The following is a 21,517-nucleotide window of genomic DNA, read 5'->3' as shown; positions in this document are numbered from 1 at the left end:
CGGAGACAACTCGAACCCTCTTGTTCCAAACATAAATCCCTAAGTAATTCTGGGCTAATGCCGTTTCCACAGTTTGTTTCTTGATTAATTGTATGCCATTTACAGTGATTGACGGGGATGTTCTTTACAGTCTTCTTTTTCCATACAACTCTTTGTTTCCGATGCAACGTACGATATTTGGTAGCACCTGTTATGCTCGAGATGTGCGACCTACTGTGACAAAATTGGACTCAAAAGTCTTAAAGTGTGTATTTTTTAGATATTCTCGCGTGCAGAAAAGATACAGGTGCTACTTTCCAAATCTCAATAAATATTTAATATCAACTGATGTGATTTTTTTAGAGAATATACCGTTCTTCTCCTTATTGTCCAAGTCTACAAGTCAGGAGGCGGACGACGAGTAACTTATCTATAGTTTCACATTAGGTGCTTTTACTGAGCAAACAGATAAAAGTATTCCTCCATATGATGTGTCTCCAGCTCTACTTGAGCAAGTTGAGGATAGTATTCGTATACCTCTAATCCAAATATCACCACCAATTGTTTATATTTATTTCAGAAGACAACAAACTGATGAAAAATGTCCTGCACCAGATCCGTCGTCATCTGATTCTGCTGCACATAACCTTGATCTTCGTAAAGGTAAATGTCTGTGCACCATTCCTACGCCAACTTATCCTATTGCTAATTTTATATCTAATGACCATATGTCTTATTTGTCTTGTGTTTTAATTGCTTTTATAGATTCAACCTCTATGTTCAAGACAGTATCTGAATCACCCTGATTGGCATAATACTATGCTTGAGGAGATAAACGCTTTGATAATAATCATACCTGGGATCTGGTAGATTTACTTAAAGGAAAAAAGGTTATAAGGTGCAAATGAATATTTACAATTAAAGTGAATCTAGATTGCTCTATGGCAAGACTTAAAGCTCGACTGGTAGCGAAAGGTTATACTCAGACTTATAGAATGGACTATTCTGATATATTCTCTCCAGTAGCCAAACTTGTCTCTATTCATTTATTCATATATATTACAGCCTCCCAAAATCATTCCTTACACTAGGTAAATATTAAAAATGCATTTTTTCATGGTGATCTCTTAGAAGAAGTATATATGGAGTGACCACTTGGGTTTATTACTCAGGGGGAGTACGGGAAAGTCTGTCATTTGAAGAAATTTTTGTATGGTCTGAAGCAGAGTTCTTGTGCGTGGTTTAATAAGTTTAGTGAGGTAATATGTGAGTTCGGATTGAAGAATAGTAAGTGTGATCATTCAGTCTTCTATAGACAATAAACAGGTATTATTATACTTTTTATTGTTTATATTGATGATATTGTGATTACAGAAGATGACTATATAAGAATATCTTCTCTTAAGTCATTCTTGCATACCAAACTCAATACCAAAGACTTGGGATAAGTAAAATACCTTTTGGGAGTTGAAGTAATAAGAAATAAAGAAAGAATTCTGTTATCTTAGAGAAAATATATACTTGATCTACTTGCAGAAACAGTAAAGCTGAGAGCTAAGTCATGCAGTATACTAATGGTACCAAATGTACATCTTACAAAAGATAATAGTGATTTCCTTGATGATTCAAAGAAATACAGGTGACTAGTTGGGAAATTAAATTACTTTATTGTGAATAGTTTAGATATTGCATACCCTGTCAGTGTTGTTAGCCAGTTTATGTCGGCACCTACAATCAAATATTGGAAGACTTTGGAACAGATTTTGTGCTACTTAAAAGGTTATTTGGAGCTCAACATAGTGTTTAGAAATCATGGACTTACTCACATTAAATGTTTTACAAATGCTGATTGGGGTAGATCTAAGATTGATAGGAGGTCTATTACGGGTTATTATTTTTTTGTTGGTGGAAATCTCATATCATGAAAAAGTAAAAAGCAAACAATTGTATTTCGATCAAGTGCAAAGTCCGAAAATAGAGTTATGGTTCAGTCCACATGTGCAATCTTATGGTTACATCATCTGTTAGATGAAATGGGTTTGAAGTTCACATCTCCTACAAAACTCTGATGCGATAATCAGACTGTCTTTCATATTGTCTCAAATCTTATGTATCATGAGAGAACCAAACATATCGAGGTTGATTGTCACTTTATCTGAAAGAAGATTTAAAAAAACTTTATATCTATTAGTTATGTGAAGACATGAGAACAATTTGGTGATGTATTCACAAAACTTCTGAATAGAACGCGGATTAAGTATCTTCGAAACAAGTTGCGCATAATCAATATTTATGCTCCAACTTGATGGGAATTGTTAGAATATTTCTTATACATAATAATATGATTATCTTTCCAAATATGTAAGTGTAATTGGGAAGAAAATAATTAGGATAATTTATGTTGATTATTATATATGAATCTGTTTACATGTATATATATTCCTACTTTCATTTCAATAAAATTTCAAGAATTATTCAATATTTTTCTTCCCTAATCTTTTATAAAACTTAATGCTTTTCGAAATTTTTACTTGTCCATTTTGTCACAAGGCTGGTTTAAGTGTTAACATTGTGTAATTATAGTAACCTGGAAATTCATTTGGTAAAAATTGACCATTGAAAAAGTGGAGGGACATGTAATTCGCCAAAGGATTAGATCGAAAGGTACTTGATCATGCTGTAGGTATTATGTTATATGCAGTACAAGTTGTGTATTACATTCTTGTGGTCAATATGATTGGTATTTTCTCAACATTGAAAATATTTTCGTGTTTGTTTTCTCTTTTTTCTTTCTTCAAGATTTGTTCTTTCTAAGACTTTCTTGTTTTTATTCAAAACTGTGTTTCCCAGCGCTGCCTCTGGAATGTTTAAGATAGTCCGTCCTGCTATTGGTGAGGCAGTGAGGTATCAGTTACAATTCCAGTGCCCTTAATCAAGCTTAGCTTGAATTCTTGTGATTAACAACTGCAGTGCTTCTTTCTCCAGAGAAATGCCCCTTGCAGAGCTAAAATACAAATACAGACAAGTGTCATCTCTAGAGAAGGCCTGTAATGGTTGGAAAGATGAATATGAAGTTTCCTCCAAACAGGTGCATATCCTTGAGGGAAATATATTTCGTGGTTCCTAGAATTCGTTCAGATTTGCTCCTTTGCATGTTTATAGTACTTCTGTCTACCTGGTGCTGTCATGCCTTCTGTGAATGGAAAGTTTATCATTTGAAACATTCTTGTCGATTGATTGTTCTTATATTTTGAGTAATTGCTATTTCCTATGTAGTGAATTAGATCAAAAGGGTATAAATATAAATTTCACCCTATATAATTAATTATTTATTTCATTTTCAGTGCTAGAAAACTTATATTCTTGATTAAATCCATCCTGTAATTTTTGTTTTCTCTTTCGACCTTAATTACCATACAATTCTTAAAGGATGTCGGAGGAACATCCTAAAATATTGGAGTAAATTCCCATATAAGAAAGCCCATCACCGAATTTCAGCTAATTCAGGGGTCTATCACTTTATCGGTAAGGATTATTTGAGCTGGTCCCAATTATTATGGATCATCCTCAAAGGTAAAGCAAGCTCAGCCATCTTCTAAATATTAACCAAAACCCAGAGACCCCACATTTGATGCTTGGGACGAAGAGGAAACTATAATCATGATACGTTTATCTAATTTCAAAGCCCTAGAAATAAGTAAGACCATGAAGTTCCTGTTCATCACAAAAGCTATGTGAGATGCAAGTTGCAAAACTTACTCTAAAGTTAAGGATGCCACACAAATTTATGATCTAACGGTCAAGACATGGTCCACTAAAGAAGGGAACACGTTGGTAGAAAAACATGCAAACTTGTTAAAAAGTTGGTGGCAGGAATTGAATCAATACTACAACTTGACCATGGATTGCAGTAAAAATACAGTTCAACTTAAGAAATTTATAGAAAAAGATAGTGCATATCAATAACTGGCAGCACTAAATTCTAAATATGATAAGTTTAGATATTGGGAAAAGAGGAAGTGCCATCACCTAATGAGGTCTTTTTTATTGTAATAGCAGAAGCGAGTAGAAGAGGGATAATGTTAAAACCTCGTCCCATCGGTAATTCAGCCTTCATGTCACGAAGTTTCAAATGTCTCCAATAGATAAGGATGGGCGTCACTTTGCGAACTCAACGCTGATAACAGATAGTAGGGACAATCTTTAATGTACCTCTTGCAAAAAGTCTAAACATATAAAAGAAAAGTATTGAGAATTGCACGACAAGCCCAATACTTAAAGTAAAGAGTGGGAATAAAGAAGTATCTCCACAAAAATTCCCAAACAGATTCATATTGCCAATCAACGGAAAGAAAAAAATACCTGCCTATATCATTGCTTTTAAAGTTGAGATTGAACGCCTTCAGAGTTGTTTAGAGGACTTTGAGAAGCCTATAGGTACAAGTATAATAGAAAAGTGAAGTATGCTTTTCTTTTCACATGGTTTAAGTGACTTAGATAAACCCTTTGAGGATTCTTGAATTATAGATTCAGGAGCTAGAAATCATATGACCAATACTTATAAGTAGTTTTATACATATGTTTCCTATTCAAGAAATAAGAAGATTCCGAGAATTTTAGGTGGGATGGGGATTGTAATCCTTTTTACTTCTCGAGCTATAATGACAGACCGAGAGGCTCGATGAGAAGGAATCGACGGAGAGATTTTGTGTTTTATATGGTAATCTTTCTGATATCCGAATTGTATCCGGACTTCTTATTTGTACAAAAAAAGAAGGGTTGCCTAATATCACTCCTCCGACATTAGTTGATACTTTAAGAGGTTTTACTTGAAATGAAAAAAAAAAAAGGAATTCATGAAGGGTTAATTACTGAACCATTTCAAAACGGCATGCTCTGGGTTGGTTTAGATAATAAAGATCTGATTCTAGGTTATGTTTCAGGAAGGATCCAACAGAGTTTTATACGTATACTAGGGAAATCCAAATTGAGCTAAGTCCTTATGATTCAACCAGGGACCATCTAATTTGATGATAGTTAGAATTTGTTGATGGTTTTCTTAATACTATTGCAGATAAGGGTAACATCAAGATTAGTTCTATCCTTATCCGAGAAAATGTGTTACATGTTCTTGAATTGTATATTAATTTTAAATAAGTCAATAAATTATCATAGGATTTGAACTATAAAATATCATTTGATTTTGTTCACTGTGATTTTAAGACCAGAATTTAGAGAAGATGGTTGGATGTAATGAAGCCATAAACGAACTTTACTATTTGCATGCACTTGGGTTCTCTACTATCACAGCCGATTCTACACACAAGATTTTGCTCCACCATAAAAGACTCGACACTTATCCTTCTTCACCTTGAAGGTTTTGTTTTCCTTATTGTTTAAAAATTCAGAACATAAAAAATTACATTGCAATATCTGTGAGTTTGCATAATATAAGTGTGTAACAGTTTTCATTAGTAATAAAACAAGTAGAGCTTTGTTTTTATCAATCCACAATGGGAACCAACTCACACATAATCTTTCTAGGTCTCGATAAATTTGTTTAATTTATTAACTACTGCAGTATAGTCACCTTGTTATCTTTACTAAAAGTCAAATATGATGATAGTTATATCATACTTCAATTTTGTAACATGATAAAAATTCAATTCAAAACTAGTATAAAGAGAAGTATTGACAATTCTAAAATTTTTTTTAATCACACACTTTCGTCATTCTTCCATGAGGTAGGAATTCTTCATGAATCATATTGAGTCCATACTGCATACCAAAACGGAGTCCCAAAATAATATCAGGGTGAATTAGTCCTTATCACCACCTACAATATTAACCGTTTTTGCACTAGTATTCTTGACTTTAAAAATTTAAATATTTTACATCTTTGGATGTTACAAACCATCTGGTCTTCAAATTCCAAAATTTTGCTCAGTTTAAGAATTCTAGAAACAATTCAAAAATTTTATTCAGCAGTAAGTGTTACAAACTATTTGATCCTTCAGATATATGGATGCGTTGCCTTCTTCCATATGCATTTCCATCAAAAAGAGAAACTTGATCCTCAATCTCTAAAATGTATATTTGCAGGGTACTACTGCTCTCAAAAGGGATGCAAATGTTACCATCCGCACATCCAAAAGTTTTATGTGTCTGTAGATGTCACATTTTTTGTATAAGAATTTTACGTCATCCAACCTTATCTTAAGGGAAAACGTATATTGGAAAATAAAGATACATAACTTTCAACAGAATTTATCCTATAACCTTTGCCACATATCCTAGCAAAATAAATACAAGAGGACCTTCACAACCCATAAGGACATTCGCCTACTCAAGAGATCAGACTAAATTGTTGGTTTTCTCACGTGTATATAAGGAGGAAGAAGTCAAGCACTAAGTCTAAGGCTGTTTAAGAATCCAACCTTGACTCTAGAACGGAGTTGAGTTTGGAATAACCTATACAATTTGGTACTAATATATTTAGTAAAATTCGTAAAGGTGTAAGAAAATGCACTAAACATACTCTTTATCTTATCTCATAATTTGTCGTTTGATAAGTGCTCACCATTACATAAAATTCTTCATTAGTTTAAATATTGAGTTTATTTCTAACACAATATTCAAGATATTATCTTGTGAAAAACAAAATAAATATGGAAATGCAGACGCTTGAAAGAAAGTAGATATGTGAAATTGGGATCTACCCGACGACTGGAAACTGGTAGGATACAAATGGGTATTTACACTCAAATACAAGATAGATGAGATAATCAAGAGTTATAACGCACGATTAATGACAAAAGGTTATACACAAATATATATGATAGATTACTAGGAGATATTCACACTAATAACCAAGATGAACAATATGCGTTGTCATTAGCTACTTATTTTAATTATCAACTACACCTATTTGATATAGAAAAGGTCTTCCTACATGGAGACCTAGAAAAAGAAATCTGCATGGGTTCTCACTAGGCTTTGATAGAGAAGGAGATCCAAATAAGGTAAGCAAACTAAAGAAGACCCTGTATGGACTCAAGCGATTGTTAAGAGTATGGTTTGATAGCTTTGTAAGCGTGATAATAGATCTGGAATTTAAGCAGGTTCAATGAAACTACACTCTGTTCATCAAATACTAAGAAATAGCGAAAGTCACAGTTCTACCTGTATACATTGATGACATTATCGTAAAAGAGATTATTAAAAAGAAAAAGTGATACTAAAACAGTAGCTGACAAAAACATTTGAGATAAAAGAACTTGGTAAGTTAAAGTATTTTTGGGGACTGAAGTCGTTCACTCAAAATGTAAGATATTAATTTCTCAACAGAAATACACTAATGATCTGTTGAAAGATGCTAGCAAGTTAGCATGCAAACCAGTTAGGACTTTATTGATCTTAATCATAAATTAAGAATAATAGAAGAAGATAAACCAATAAACATAGAAATGTATCAAAAATTAGTTGGGAGACTGATATATCTATCTAACAAAAGACTAGATATTGTCTATGCGTTGAGTGTTATAAGTTAGTTCATGCACAGTTCGAAACAAGTGCTCGTACAAACAGTTTACAGAAAGCATTACCTAAAAGGTTATTATAAAGAAAGAGTGATAAATCACTCCAAAAAGTCTATGTCGATGTAGATTATGCAGGATCAGTTGTATACAGAAGGTTTACAATAGGATACTGTACCTTACTTGGAGGCAACCTAGTCATTTGGAGAAGTAAAAAGTAAACTGTAATTGCGAGATCAAATACAGAATCAAAATTTTGAGCAATGAGACAAGGGGTATACGAAGTATTAATGGATAAGAAAATTTTTGAAAAGTCTAGAGTAAAATGGAAAACCCTCATGCGCATGTATTAAGATATCAAGTTAGCCATAAGCATTGCTCACAATCCAGTGCAACATAATCAGATCAAGCATATAGAGGTGGATAAATATTTTATCAAAGAAAAATTTGACAATGGGATAATATGTAACTTGTATATGCCTACTAGTTCTCAATTGGTAGATGTTTTAACTAAAAGTTTAAACAATCAGCATTCTAGACTCTTATTGGTTAGTTAACAACGAATAACATCTATTCTTTAACTTGATAAGAAATGTTAGAAAAACGACAAATTAACGTATTGCACCTTATATAGTTAATTAAGTCAACTGGTAGAAGAGTAAATTACACCATATATAGTTAATTGTAATTAATTCTGTATTTCTTTTTTTATCCTACGAAACCTATATATATACAGTTGTAATATTTAGTAAAATAAACATTAAAAATTCTTGACTAAAACTGATATACTTCTCGTATCTGTTTTTGTCTTGTTGCAATTTTGTATGAGGAGAATCTCAACTAGCATAATATATTGTGTTGATTGGATGTATGCTTACAATCTTTAATCTCCTGTCTCCATCCGCTTTACGTATCTACTATTCTTTAAAGAAAAGATTGTTTTTAAACTTTTGTTTTTTTTTTATGTTCCCTTGCTTAATATATGCTTATATTTTTGCTTGGCGCTCCTCTTTGTAATGCAGAACATAAAGACACTAAAACTGAAGAAATAATATTAAAAATTATTTATGCTGTTGTAGTATTTGTCTTAGTAAGAATATTTAGCCTATTAAAGATGGTTTATTAGTTAAGAATTATGTAGAAAATTCATTTATTTTATTTTATTCAAGATTTGCTTCCATTAAGAATTACTTTTTATGCATTTCGGTTTCCTATTCTTGCTTAATATATGCTTATATTTTTGCTTGGTGCTCCTATTATTACGTTCAGAATTATGTAGAAAATTCATTTATTTTATTTTATTCAAGATGTGCTGCCATTAAAAACTCCTATTTTTTAGGCATTTCGGTTTCCTATTCTTGCTTAATATATGCTTATATTTTTGCTTGGCGCTCCTCTTTGTAGTGCAGAACATAAAGACACTAAAACTGAAGAAATAATGTTAAAAATTATTTATGCTGTTGTAGTATTTGTCTTAGTAAGAATATTTAGCCTATTAAAGATGGTTTATTAGGTTAAGAATTATGTAGAAAATTCATTTATTTTATTTTATTCAAGATGTGCTTCCATTAAGAACTCCTATTTTTTAGGCATTTGGGTTTCCTATTTTTGTGCTTTCGTTGCCCATATAAAGGATATCTCTTATCATTCACTTCTCTTGTGATTAGTATCTACCAAAATAGGTTGCTTAGTTATTTGGTTTTTCTTCCAACCTTTGATTTTAACTTTTGGTACAATCAAGTAGGAAAGCATTTTATTAGGGGTTATGCCCTGGTCTAGTGGTTTGCTGTAGGGACAGTTACTTTTTACTAGAGTTGATTATATGCTTTTTAAATTTGGCTAGAAGGTGGAGAAACAGAGCTTTGCAGAACACGAAATGATTAATAACTGCCTTGTAGTAGTTCTGGGATTGATTATACACTTGCTAATTTACTGGTCAGAAGGTGCATAAGACATAGTTCGTTAAGAACTTGAAATGAATAATAAATCCTTTTCATCAGCTAACTCGTTCCTTGAATACCCCATATAGATTTTAATTTTACATGTTCATAGTGTTTACATTGAAGAGTGTTCAGGACAAAAACTGAGCGATAAGTTATTATATATTTCCTAGCTTTTACCTATATTTTTTTTTTCTGAAAGATGGATTTATATGTAGATAGATCTTATTTTTTCCATTGGTTTCTGTTCCACAGTGCATGCATGGTCCCAACTGCAAGCTTGGCAGCTTTTGCACGGTTGGCAGAAGAGTACAAGAAGTAAATGTCTTAGGTGGCCTAATTCTTCCTGTTTGGGGTACTATTGAAAAAGCCCTTTCTAAGCAGGTCAGTTCTCGTGCTTCCTGGCATGAATTGTTGTTTCTCTATTATAGTATTAACATGGCCTAATTAATCCGTGGTGTTAGGAACAAAACAATTCCTTAACTGCTGGTTTACTCAAGAAGGATTACATTTACTAATTCCTTATAACTGCTTATATCTATGTGTTTTAATGCTAATGTTATTGTGTAATAATAATATAAGTGTGTTAAAATAAGTGTTAGTGTTTATTCAACTAAGGATAAGTCTGTGTTAACATAAGGATAGTTTAGGTAATCCCGAAAATTTTAATTCCAGAACTAACAGCTCCTCTTGTACATGTCTTCTGCTGTAGGAAGATAAGAGCACTGTATCTGGAATTTGATGTTAATGGAGAGTGTATTTCTCTTCTAGAGATCATAGGATTTTTTTCATTCAATGAGCTCTCTAATCAAATAAACATAATAATTTACATACTCATTTTGTTACAAATCTCCCATAACAAGATCAGTCAGTAGGGACAGTAACAATTTGCATCAGAGCCAATTTTTATTGGTTATCTGCAATTTATGTTTGAAAAATTCTAGCAAATTTTTATCAAGGGGATAGGGAGCAAGAGAAGTTGAAATTCGAATTTCAAGTTGGCTGGTGGAAAGAACTGGTGGCTAGGACAGTGCAGAAAGAGGCGAGAGAAGGGAATAGCCAGGCCGGGCAGCCAACTGTTCTGAGCATCTGGGCATGACAGAAGAACAGGGATGCACAGGGAAAGAGCTCCTGGGTGCAAATACCCCCTTGTGCGTGTCCAGAACTGCAGAAATGGCATTGCCAGGTGTGCATACCCCACCCTGGAAGCAACATTCGATGCTGGTGCGGCTTTTATTCTCGTGCCGAGCAGGCAGGCTGCAGCTGGATACCACCAGGCTGTCAATCGGACCATTCTGCCTAGATACACAAAGTTGGATTTTCTACAGTTCGACAGGCCCGGTTATCCTCTCCTATGGGTGAGACCGGTTATCCTCTCCTGTGGGTGGGAAGATATGAACATTTTGTTAAGATACAAACCGTAAAAAGAAAAATTCGCAAAAAAGGTAAAGTAGTATTTTGCATATATCAAGTTGGTTTAGGGTTAGTCTTTTTAGTCTTTTGCACGCATCTTAAGTGCAGCCCCTGTGTTATGGATGCAAATATAAAAGGTGCAGCAAGAATAGAAAACTGACGTTTAAACAAATATAGAATGCTAATTAGTATTATATTTTTAAATAATATATATTTTTTATTAATACTTTATTCTTAAATAATGTAAAATTTTTAATATCTTAATAGAATATTTCTAATTAAATTTAAATTTCAAATTAGATTAACATATAAGAATTATAATCTTATGAAGGAATATATTTAATATTAATAAAAATAAATCAAAATATTATTTTAAACTATAAGATTGGAACTCTCTTTAATAAAATTCAAGATAGCAACTCTTTTTGATAAATTGTAATTTATTTTCACAAAATAGGTCGCTCTCGCAATAAGAATAAGGACATTAATCCTTTATTAGAAGACGACTTTGTTGTTAACTGCCTAGTAATTCGATCCTTAATCAGGAAACATAATAATTTAGTATCAGAACAAGGCACTATGGATGATCGAAGTTTACGCAAAGAGTTGCGGAATCTAGAATCTTGGATGATGGCTTCTGAAGCTACAACAAAGAATTAGAACTTTTTCTCAATCGAACCGCCCAAGTCCAAGAAAAAGAGGCAATTGATAGTATAGAAACTGACAACGGTGGTTCAAATCAGAATCAGAAAAGCGAAAGGCGGCACACTAAACCAGGACGCGAAGAATCCAATATCAGTTCTCATAACAATAGATGGATTCCTCATTATACAAAACTTGATTTTTCCACCTACAATGGATCGGACGACTCGTTATCTTGGCTTCATCGTTGTGAACAATTTTTTACTAATCAAAGAACGGCTAACAATGACAAGGTTGGATTGAGAGTCTTTCACTTGTTAGGTGATGTTCAACTTTGCTACTACAAACTGCAACAGGAAGAGACAAGGATGTCATGAGGCCAGTTTGTTGAACTTTGCACATTGCGGTTTGGTCCACCCCTACAAAATAATACATTAGGAGAGTTAATCAACCTAAAACAAACAGGCACAGTGAAGGACTATATACGACAGTTTCAGAAACTCTTGGCCTGTGCCCAAAAAATACGGCAAGACCAACAAGTTGAGATGTTTACTGCAGGTTTAGTAGACTCAATTAGGCTGAAAGTTGAGATGCAATCACTCTACTTTTGTGCACGCAATGAGTATGACCGGAGTTTTTGAAAGAAAACAACGGTTGTGGGATATGACTGAACCCAATTATAATAATCATTTTCAGTCCGTTACTAAGCCTAACAATTCATTTTGGAAAACACCACAGGACAGCAACTTTACTATACAATCTGATAACACTTTCTTTCCAAGATGACAGAAATGAGACCGAAGGATTGTGTTAAAATTGCGATGAGCCGTTTGTTCCGAGTCACCAATGTAAACAACTGTTTTGGCTCGAGATTGAATGCGACACTGATCTTGAGCAACAAAAAAAGACCAACAAGACAGCCATATCCACAATTCAAGCTTGAAGACAAGCTTGAAAACTAAAGGGAAGTAATGTTATGAATGCAAGTATAGAAAGTGCAGCAAGAATAGAAAATTGATGTTCAATTAAATATGGAATCCTAATTAGTATTAAATTTTTAAATAATATATATTTTTTATTAGTATTTAATTTCTAAATAGCGTAAGATTTTTAATATTTTAATAGAATATTTCTAATTAGATTTAAATTTCAAATTAAATTAACATTCTTAAATAAAAATTGTAACCTCTTCATCTAGTTCATTTAGGAAAAATGAATTAGAAATGAGTTTTATAAAATTCAGTAAGAAGGAAAGTACTGAAACTACACAAATACGTTTCAAAACATTTATAAATACAATTTAATAAAAAGTGACATTTCCATACATGCATATCCTTCACCTTGTTATTTAGACTCAAATTCAACAGTTTTAGAGATTACAAACTTATTACTTTACAGTTAGTTAAAGTAATTACACACTTAGGTTGTTAGTTAAAGTAATTACACACCTAGGCACGCAACTGCTATCCCCATTTCCAAAGAGGGCAACAAAGAACACCACTATCTATGTAATGGGTAAAGTGCTTTCCGTCAATATCACATACATCATAAAATAAATAAATAAATGCATGAAAAGTTGCTCATCACTCCGGTCCACACACACTAGGTCACTCAAGTCACCATGGCTAACCCCGGGCAACAATAATGCCAACTGTCCCGGACAGTAATGGCAACAACCGTCCCAGACGGCAACATTCCTCTCGATGGGTGCCAACTGTCCAGACAATAATGGCCACATCTGTTCCGGACAGATACGCCCCAACCAATGGAATAAAACCCCAAGACACAGCCTGGTGGCTACAGCCAGTTACTACAGCTGCCACTATCCTCCAAGGAAAATTAGGGAATCGGATTTAGACTCAACTGTGTAATTATTTTTATTTTCCATTTATCTGACTTTTAATTCTAAGTTCCCTAGTCTATCCATTTACTTATATCAATTTGTTGATTTATTATTTAATTTTAAATTTATCATTTTTTCAAAATTCTAAATTTAAATTCAAAGTGCTGGCATAGGTGGGCAACACGGCTCTGCTGTGTGTGCATGTGCGCATGGGACGCTGTCCAGGAACCCAAAAGTGCCGGGACAAGTCCTCTGGCACACTGCGGACGCGCACAAGGGAAGGACACTGCCCGGCACTTTTGGGTTCCTGGACAGCGTCCGACACGCACGCACACACAGCAGAGCCGTGTTGCCCACTATGCCGGCACTTTGCTGCTTGGGCTTAACAGCAAGAAGTATCTGGCTTCCCACTGACGGTTTTTCACGTTTTTCTGTCTTTTTTGCTTCTGTAATCGAATAAAATTCACACAAACGCATCATACATCCTCTGTAAACATTCAAAATCAATCACAAAAACATCAATTTAATCAGCGAAAACATGCATGCAGACGCTTACAGTTCTGTTTTCATTAAAATCCCATGTTTTCTGGTTTTCTTCAAATTTTGCCTTCTAAATGCATGTAGAAAGAGCATTACTTGTGTAAATTAAATTATTATCCCTCTTACCCGACTGACGCACAGAATAGAATTCAAAACGTACGAGGAAATGGTTCTCAAATAATGGATGAACAGCGAGGACTAGCCTGAACATTGAAGGCAGGGTCAGAATGAGTCTCAGAAAGAATCTGCGGATTGTGGGCGAATTTCACCGCAAAGATTCGTTCCCCAAGAGTCCCAATATGTAAATCAACTAATCTACAACCTAGATTTGGAAAAGAATTGAACACAACAACAAGATTGGAGGAAAATTAGCAACTTAGTAACCAAATGGAGACATTGCTCAGGTGAAACAGTAAAGATTTCTGGGTTTTGAGGCTTACTACAGTAAATTGGAAGCCGGGATGTGTGCAAGAAGGGTTAGGAAACGTAAAGGATTAAAAGAATAACTCATAGGAAGAAGAAATCGGCTTACCTCAGCTGGGAAGAAGCCACATTTCCCTTCGACGCACCTATGGTTCAACACTCTCTGTTTTTCTGCCCTCTCTCTCTCTAGCTTCTGTCTCTCACTCTAACACTCAAAAGTTCTTACAGAACAAGCTCTCAACTCTCTCTCTCTTTCCTCTCTATGAACAAATGAAGAAGACAGAAGGAAGAAAATTCTTTTAAATGGGTTTCGGCTTCAAAGAGGACAGTTGGATGACATGCAAAGCATCCCGGCCCTTGAAGGAGAAAAGTGCCCGACAGCATGGAGAAGGATGGTTGTGGTCTTGACAGCTGGAAAGCACTCACCTGCAACAGCCCAGTTGGATGTCCACTAATAAAGAAAGTGGAAAGCTGTCAGGTCGAAGTCCCCAAAGCTGACATGCTCATGGTTAGCCTTGCCAAAGGATTAGGCAAGAGCGACGTGCACCTGGCGGTTCCAGAATTTCTAGCCCCCGATAGTGTGGGGGGATTCTGCCCTCCACCCTTGGCTAGGGGTTCAAAGAAGGCAGGGACTCGCGGGTTGGGAATTTCTCCAATCCGGAGGCACCAAAATCCCCCTAGACCTAATTCTTTCATGTTTCCTTTAATTTAAAAATTAATTTAAAATACAAAATAAATTTAAAACACATATAAGGAACACTTCTTTATTGATTTACAAAGATTACTCAGTTTTGGATGTTATGTGAGTCGAACGGGTAGACGGCGGTCCTATCATCTCCCTTTGCGCACAAGGAAGAAGAAAAAGAAAAATGGGGTTCAGGGGTTTAAAAGAGCCCAAAAATCGGTTTTCCTAGTTCAGGAAATCAAATTAATAGTCCATATCGAATCGGCCTAAACCAAATCGGCCCAGATCGAACCCGTCCAAACCAAACTGGCTTACTTTCTAAATCAAGCCAAACTCCAAATTTCACCATGAATCGGACCGATTTACTCCTCTTTGGTCAATTGTCTAGCTTGCCCAAGGTGAAAATTTCACTTTGTGATGGAATTAATCCCTGTCCACGGATCCAGATATGTGATAAATATTTATTGGTGCATGGAACATCGGAAGAACAAAAGGTTGAGGTGGCTTCACTCTACTTGGGTGACGTAGTAGATGTATGATATCTGAGATGGTTAGCAAAAGTGGAAGAGCTCGAATGAAAACTTTTTGTGTTCCTCTTACAGATTTGGTAGTGCCTCTCAAAAATATTTTATTAAAGAATTTAACAAGTTAACACATACTGGAACAGTCCTGGAATACCAAGAATGTTTCGAACCATTTGCATGCATTAATGAACGCCAACAATCTCATTTTTTATTAGAAATTTTTCATTTCTAGTTTTATTAGCAGGGTCCAAACCAAAATTGTAACAAATCATAAGGCTGCTTAACTCATGCTCACCCAACCAAGCATTTGAACAAGTCTTGCTCTAGGAATAATTTATGATAGAAATGTCTCAAAATTTATATTTTTCTAGCATAGTTGTCTAATTTTCGGAAGGATCCAAAATAAAAAATTATGAACAAGTGTCCTGAGCTGTGGGAAAAGAGATGAAATCTATAAGAGTAACAGTTACTTGCTACAAGTGTGGAGACCGGTATTTCTTAGGACATCGTTGTTCAAGTAAAACGGTAACAGTCTTGGAGGAAATTGTTATAGAATTAACTTTCAAAGAAAAAGTTTCCACAACTCAACCTTAGAGGATAAAGTTAATGCTCAAGGGGGAGAGTAATGTTAGGATACAAAGGATAAAAAAGAAAATTCACAAAAAGAGTAAATTAGTCTTTTGCGTATATCAATTAGGGGTTAGTGATAGGGTTAGTCTTTTGCACGTATCTTCACTGTAGCCGCCGCTGCATCACGAACGGCCGCGCGATTCCGGCCACAAAAACCGTTGCTTTTATTGCTTTAAACCTTATAAAAGGCTCAATCTCTATGCTTGTAATATCAAGGAAAGAATAAAAACTTATCTCTCAGATTTTCCTTCTCTGTTCTCCTCTTCTTTCTTCCTTCTTATTCTTCTTCTTATCTCAGATCAGTCACCATGTCTAAGGGTGCTGACATACTTCTTCCGGCATCATCCGGTTTAGATCTGCAATTCGCAGCAATAAATTAGAGGAACTGTGCCTCCCTTATCTTAGATAACTCTGCCTTCTCGTTGCTGCCCTCATCCTCCTCATTCCTTTTCACCATACCCATGGTGCACCTTTTGAGCTCTTCCAGCCTGTTTCAGTTTTGCCTTCAGGAAAAATATGCCACTTACTTTTCTTCTCCCCAAATTCTGAGCTAGGCAGATTCCATCTACTGCATTTTGGAGGATTTTGGCCAGAAAATATCAATTTGGCTCTCCAAACGCCGGTAAATACTTGATACTTGATTTGACAAATGGGAGACTAAAATACCTCTTAGCCACCCTGTGCCATTTAAATCCAATGCCATGTTAAAAGCATTTGATCCCAAGAACATAGAAGTCACAACTCTTGCAGGACACAGAATCTCTAATGATGCTGAAACTCAAAAATCAAAGGACCTCAAACCTTATTATAAAATTGTGTCTTGTGAAATTGTTGACTTGTGTCATTATTTTCCGTGCAATTGCTTAATCCAAGAAATTTACTTCTCTTTTATTCTTTTTTTGGATAAAAGAAGCAATTGTTGAAGAGAGAAAGCGCTCCCTTCTCTTTAATACCTATTTAGTTATTTTATCAAGAAAAGATATTGTTGATTATTTTCATATTATTTATCCATTTTTAGTAAAATTAAGCAAAACGAAAAACTAACAATCTTTCTTTTCTTTTACTTTTTAATTTTTTAGTTCTTTAAACAAGGAAAATACTTTTCCTTTTCTTTCTTTTAAAAACCATTCTTATTCTTTCTTCTTCTTTTTCTTTTTTACAAATTTTTGGCTAAACTAGTGTAAGGTAACGTCGGTAATCATGCGTGACTGTTTCAGCCTGAGAACTTGTGCAAGGTGCATTACTATTTAACATTTTGGATTTTGGTGAATCTGAGGTTTATGTAATTAAGATCATAGTGTGATATTTGAGCATACTCTAGGAGTGAAAAATATTGCTGACTGGTTTTGGAAAATTTTGATAAAATGCATGTATTACTAATTACTACTAGAAAGTTTCTGCTGATGTTACTAATGTTCGTAACTCTTTGGTTGTGTTAAACAACCTTTATGCTGCATTTGGTTAATTTTACATCCAATTCCTTGTCAATTCCTAGTTCAAATTCTCATTTTAGCTTAAATATGTAACATTATATGTTGCTTCTGAGTTACTACCGCCTCCACCTTGGATCATTGATCCCGATAAGCTAGCTTCCCTTGAGATGTAAGAATTGGATTCCCAATATCAAGAAATTTGAATTGCTGTGGTGGTATCTTATGTCCTAATTATAAATATTAAGACTGATATAAGAATCAGAACTAGGTGCTAATATAAAGGCAACTTCAATATTCTTGGCTCCCTCTTTGAGGTTTATTGTTCTTTTATCTGTTTTGTTTCAAGTGTACAGGACAAGCAAACCTCCTTGCCTTCAATTTTTTAGTTGCAGTTTTTGAGTTGGTTTCTTTTCCCATTTTTATTTGTTGGTAGTTTGCATTTGCTTGGGCACTTGCTTGCATGTCCTTCTCTCCACGGGCATTAAATCTGAGGAATGTTTACAGGCTCGTCAAAGTCACAAGAGAATACGTGTTGTGCGCCTAGAGACTACCACAGATAACCAAAGAATTGTTGGGCTTCTTGTCCCGAATGCAGCAGTGGAGACCGTCCTGCAAGGTTTTCTTCTCTTCCTCTCTTTATAATGTCAACCATCGTATCGACATTAAATCTGTGTCGACATCTGATACAGCACCAACGGTCTATGTGTTTATCAGCATAGTGCTTAAAAATTTAAATATTCTATATGTTCACCATTCGATTAAAAATTACATGAAATTTACCTCTAACAGCTGGTAATTGGGTGATAAAAAGATAGAAATTGAACAAAACATGGCCCCAAGACGTTTGATTTTGAAGTTCTATAGTTATAAACTTGCAACTCTTACCTCAGACTACATTTCATTTAATTTCTTAATAATCTTTAAGAACACACTAGCAAGTGAATTCTCAAATGAACATGCATGCAAATCCCGTTGCATATTTTCATGTGTATTTTCTAGTTCTTTGTAATCAGGTTTGTTGAAAACATGTTCTGTTAAATTCAATTTATTTTGTTCATTAATGTTTATTCTCTCTTCCTCTTACCTATTTTATGTATAGGATCTTTGCAAGTATCTTCCACACGAGTTATATAGTTGATAAAAGATCTAAAATAATTGACACATTTTAAAGATTGTTCCATTTGTTGATTTAGATGTTTCATGTAGAAGTAGGAAAGGGATTTTTGGATCTTTTATTATGGAAGGAAATGAATGTTGTAACATGGTTTGAACATGTTGCAGATTTGGCATGGGTTCAAGACATTGATGATTGAAATATGAAGGGTAAATATAAGACAAGGGTGGATTGTATTTTGAAGGCACAGGACGAAGATTAAGTGATGAAAACTTGCTCAACTTCATACCCAAAGAAAGAGTTATTATGTGGAACTGTGCAGTCTAATTCAATATTGATTTTTCGTGTGGCCAACCCTTTTGCCCCCAATTTTGGCATAGAATTTTGTATATTGACAAGCACAGCAAGGCAGAGCAAAGACAATATAAATTATATATATATAGTTTATTAGGGAGTAAAGCTCTGCGCTAACTTCTGTATTTGTAACCTTGAAATTTTAATTTAAGTTAGAAGCTGAAATATAGATGAAGTAAAATTTTTGTTCAAATACTCAAAATGTCTAGCATCGCAAACATTAAAAAGAAAAACAAAGAAAGACACCAGGTTTACATTTTATTTAGGCATAAGCAGACAAGGCTAACACACAAAGGATGCACCTACATGATGGTCACTGCAATAGAGGCCAGGCCGCTGAGTAAAACCTTGTTTCTCGAGCATCTGCCTGGCCTTGAGAACAATCTCCTGGTTGGTAACTGTACCATCAGATTCAGATATTATTGTCTGAATAGCATTACTGAGAGCTCCATAAGCTTCCCCCGAATTCCCCTTGGGACTAGCATCTGCAGAAGTTTGGTCAGTCTGGCAGCCACTGATCAAAATTCCACTATCGGGAAGTGAACGCTTGTTGGGTCCAGCATAAGCATCAGTTTTGCTCGACAGTTGCGTTGCCATTGCAGGTTTCGCATATTCGTCGTCATTATCCAGTTTCTGTTTGAGAAACTCCTGGGCTAGATTCCCGACCATGCCTAGGAATCCCCCATGCCCATCCTCATCCCTATGATTCAGTTTATCCATGATAAACTTCATAAATTTCTTTACTTTGGGGCTTGCATCTTCCCCAAAGATATCAAACAGGGTAGGTCTCAGTTTCCCAACGTCAATGTCATCTTTACCCGTTTTTTGCTTCAGAATGTCAATGAGAGTTGAGAGTGGCAGCGATCTGCTCTTGACATTCACTATTTCACCATCTTCAAGTTCAAATTCCCTAGCCTCCACCTCCTCCTTATCATCGTCATCCTCGTGCCTGTGGCGATGGCGATGTGGGAGGTGAATCCCACGCGATCCTAATGCATCCTTAACGGTCTGGTGCAAGAAACTTTTAAATCCAAAGCTTTCTCTGGCCTGAGCCTGATTATTCTTCGTGCTTTCCCCTATCTGTTCCTTTGCCTCATCGATAAGACCTCCGCTGTGGCAGGAATCAGATACGATCGTGATAAGACAATCTTCAGGGACTTTATCAACGAACTCCCTGAAGTCATCATCTGCCACAAACACAAAAATGAAATCACAGATCCAGCCCTAATTTCCTGAATTCACAAAATCCAGGGGCAAGATCCAAAATCCAATAAGACAAACAAAGAAAAAATTGGATTGAAAATTAAAGAGGATAGATAATAGACCAGTTATGAGATTCATATCACTGGGTACGATGCACTCGTCGTATCCAGTGTCATCATCCTCGCCAGTCTCGGCAGGCAGCCTTGTTCCATGGCCACTGTAATGGACGAAGAGAAAATCGCCAGGCTCAGCCGACGCTATAAGATGAGAGAGCGCCTTGCGGATATTCTTGCCCGTAGGCTGGACGTAGGAGTCATCTGTGTCGATGAGAACGGTGATGTCATCTTCGGAGAATCCAAATCGATCTACGAGGCATTTGTACATTTTCTTGACATCGTTTATGCATCCTCTCAGCTCCGCCTTGGTTCCTGGGTAATTAATTCCGATCAGCAGAGCCTTCTTTCCCATTTCTGCTCTCACTTTGTGCTGCCTTGTTTTCGTCCTCTTCAAGGGTGAGATAGGACTTATCAATTAATCAATAAATTAATAGAATAATAAAAATATGACAGTAATTTAATATATAGTTTATTATACAAATAATTCTCTTGTCTACTTTTCTGAAAGTCAATCTTCAATAATTGCAATTTTAAATTTTTTAAATATTATGCTTTTATCATTTTTCATGTGATTATCATTATTTTATTTTTCTTTGACAAAGTTATTATTGTCACTATTTCAGTCAATTTGTGCAGAGAAAAAATTTTCGTCTATCATTGCTATTAAATTAAATAGAGGAAGAAATTTTGATGAAGTAAATAGGTAGCCCCACCTCAACCATGTGGTGATGGGCGACCATTTAAATAAACTCGTTTGTGTTGGAGAAGATTATGAGTCCTCATTTCTCTGTTTTCTTTTTCTTGCCAGAAATAATAGCCTCATCTACTTCGTGTCGGCAAATATTCTATTAATACCACTCCTTGTCTACTCAAAATACATATATATATAGATATATATGTGTAAAGTTTGGTTATAGTAATCAAGCAGCTTATCGTGAATATTAGTAGTCTAATAGTTAATATATGAAAATTAGTAGTTAATTTTCAAAATTAAACTAATATATATAAGTAAATTATATAAAGTAACATCCCGAGGCAATATTAAATAAAATTTTCACTTAAATGCCTACTTAAATATTTATTTATGCATTAATTGGTATTTTTGAAATTCTAGGGAAGTTAGGAAATTATAACAAATTGAAA

General features: G+C 34.9%; 2 protein-coding genes and 1 long non-coding RNA gene across 9 annotated transcripts in view; 1 reads left to right on the top strand and 2 right to left on the bottom strand.

Moving 5' to 3' along the window:
* EMB1135 (RING/FYVE/PHD zinc finger superfamily protein) overlaps window positions 1–19,248 on the top strand; it is a 91,748-nt gene extending 72,500 nt beyond the window's left edge. For 3 of the 7 annotated variants that reach the window (XM_088213520.1, XM_088213519.1, XM_088213518.1), the window contains exons 28-32: window positions 2,830–2,883; window positions 2,965–3,067; window positions 9,710–9,838; window positions 18,092–18,203; window positions 18,869–19,248. In XM_088213520.1, the coding sequence (XP_088069646.1) occupies window positions 2,830–2,883; window positions 2,965–3,067; window positions 9,710–9,838; window positions 18,092–18,203; window positions 18,869–18,900 (430 nt within the window). In that variant the 3' untranslated portion in view covers window positions 18,901–19,248. Of the gene's footprint in view, window positions 1–2,829; window positions 2,884–2,964; window positions 3,068–9,709; window positions 9,839–18,020; window positions 18,204–18,868 lie in introns of those variants that run through there. The other 4 variants (XR_015817066.1, XR_015817067.1, XR_015817068.1 and 1 more) reach the window with 4 other exon arrangements.
* Window positions 11,338–14,686, bottom strand: LOC148268833 (uncharacterized). Its single transcript, XR_015817094.1, has 2 exons — window positions 14,425–14,686; window positions 11,338–11,928 (listed from the first exon to the last, which is right to left on the bottom strand). It is a non-coding gene; the product is annotated as an uncharacterized LOC148268833 (long non-coding RNA).
* Window positions 19,223–20,727, bottom strand: LOC110817248 (metacaspase-5-like). The gene is made up of 2 exons (XM_022045701.2): window positions 20,381–20,727; window positions 19,223–20,242 (listed from the first exon to the last, which is right to left on the bottom strand). Exons 1-2 carry the CDS (start codon window positions 20,724–20,726, stop codon window positions 19,338–19,340), a joined length of 1,251 nt encoding a protein of 416 aa, XP_021901393.1. The 5' UTR covers window position 20,727; the 3' UTR covers window positions 19,223–19,337.
* Between the last annotated feature and the right edge of the window lie 790 nt (window positions 20,728–21,517).

Source organism: Carica papaya, chromosome 2 (assembly GCF_054855325.1).
Source record: "Carica papaya isolate Zhongbai chromosome 2, ASM5485532v1, whole genome shotgun sequence".
NCBI lineage: Eukaryota > Viridiplantae > Streptophyta > Magnoliopsida > Brassicales > Caricaceae > Carica > Carica papaya.
Note: the sequence above shows the minus strand (reverse complement) of the source record. Positions and strands in the feature narration are given on the sequence as shown.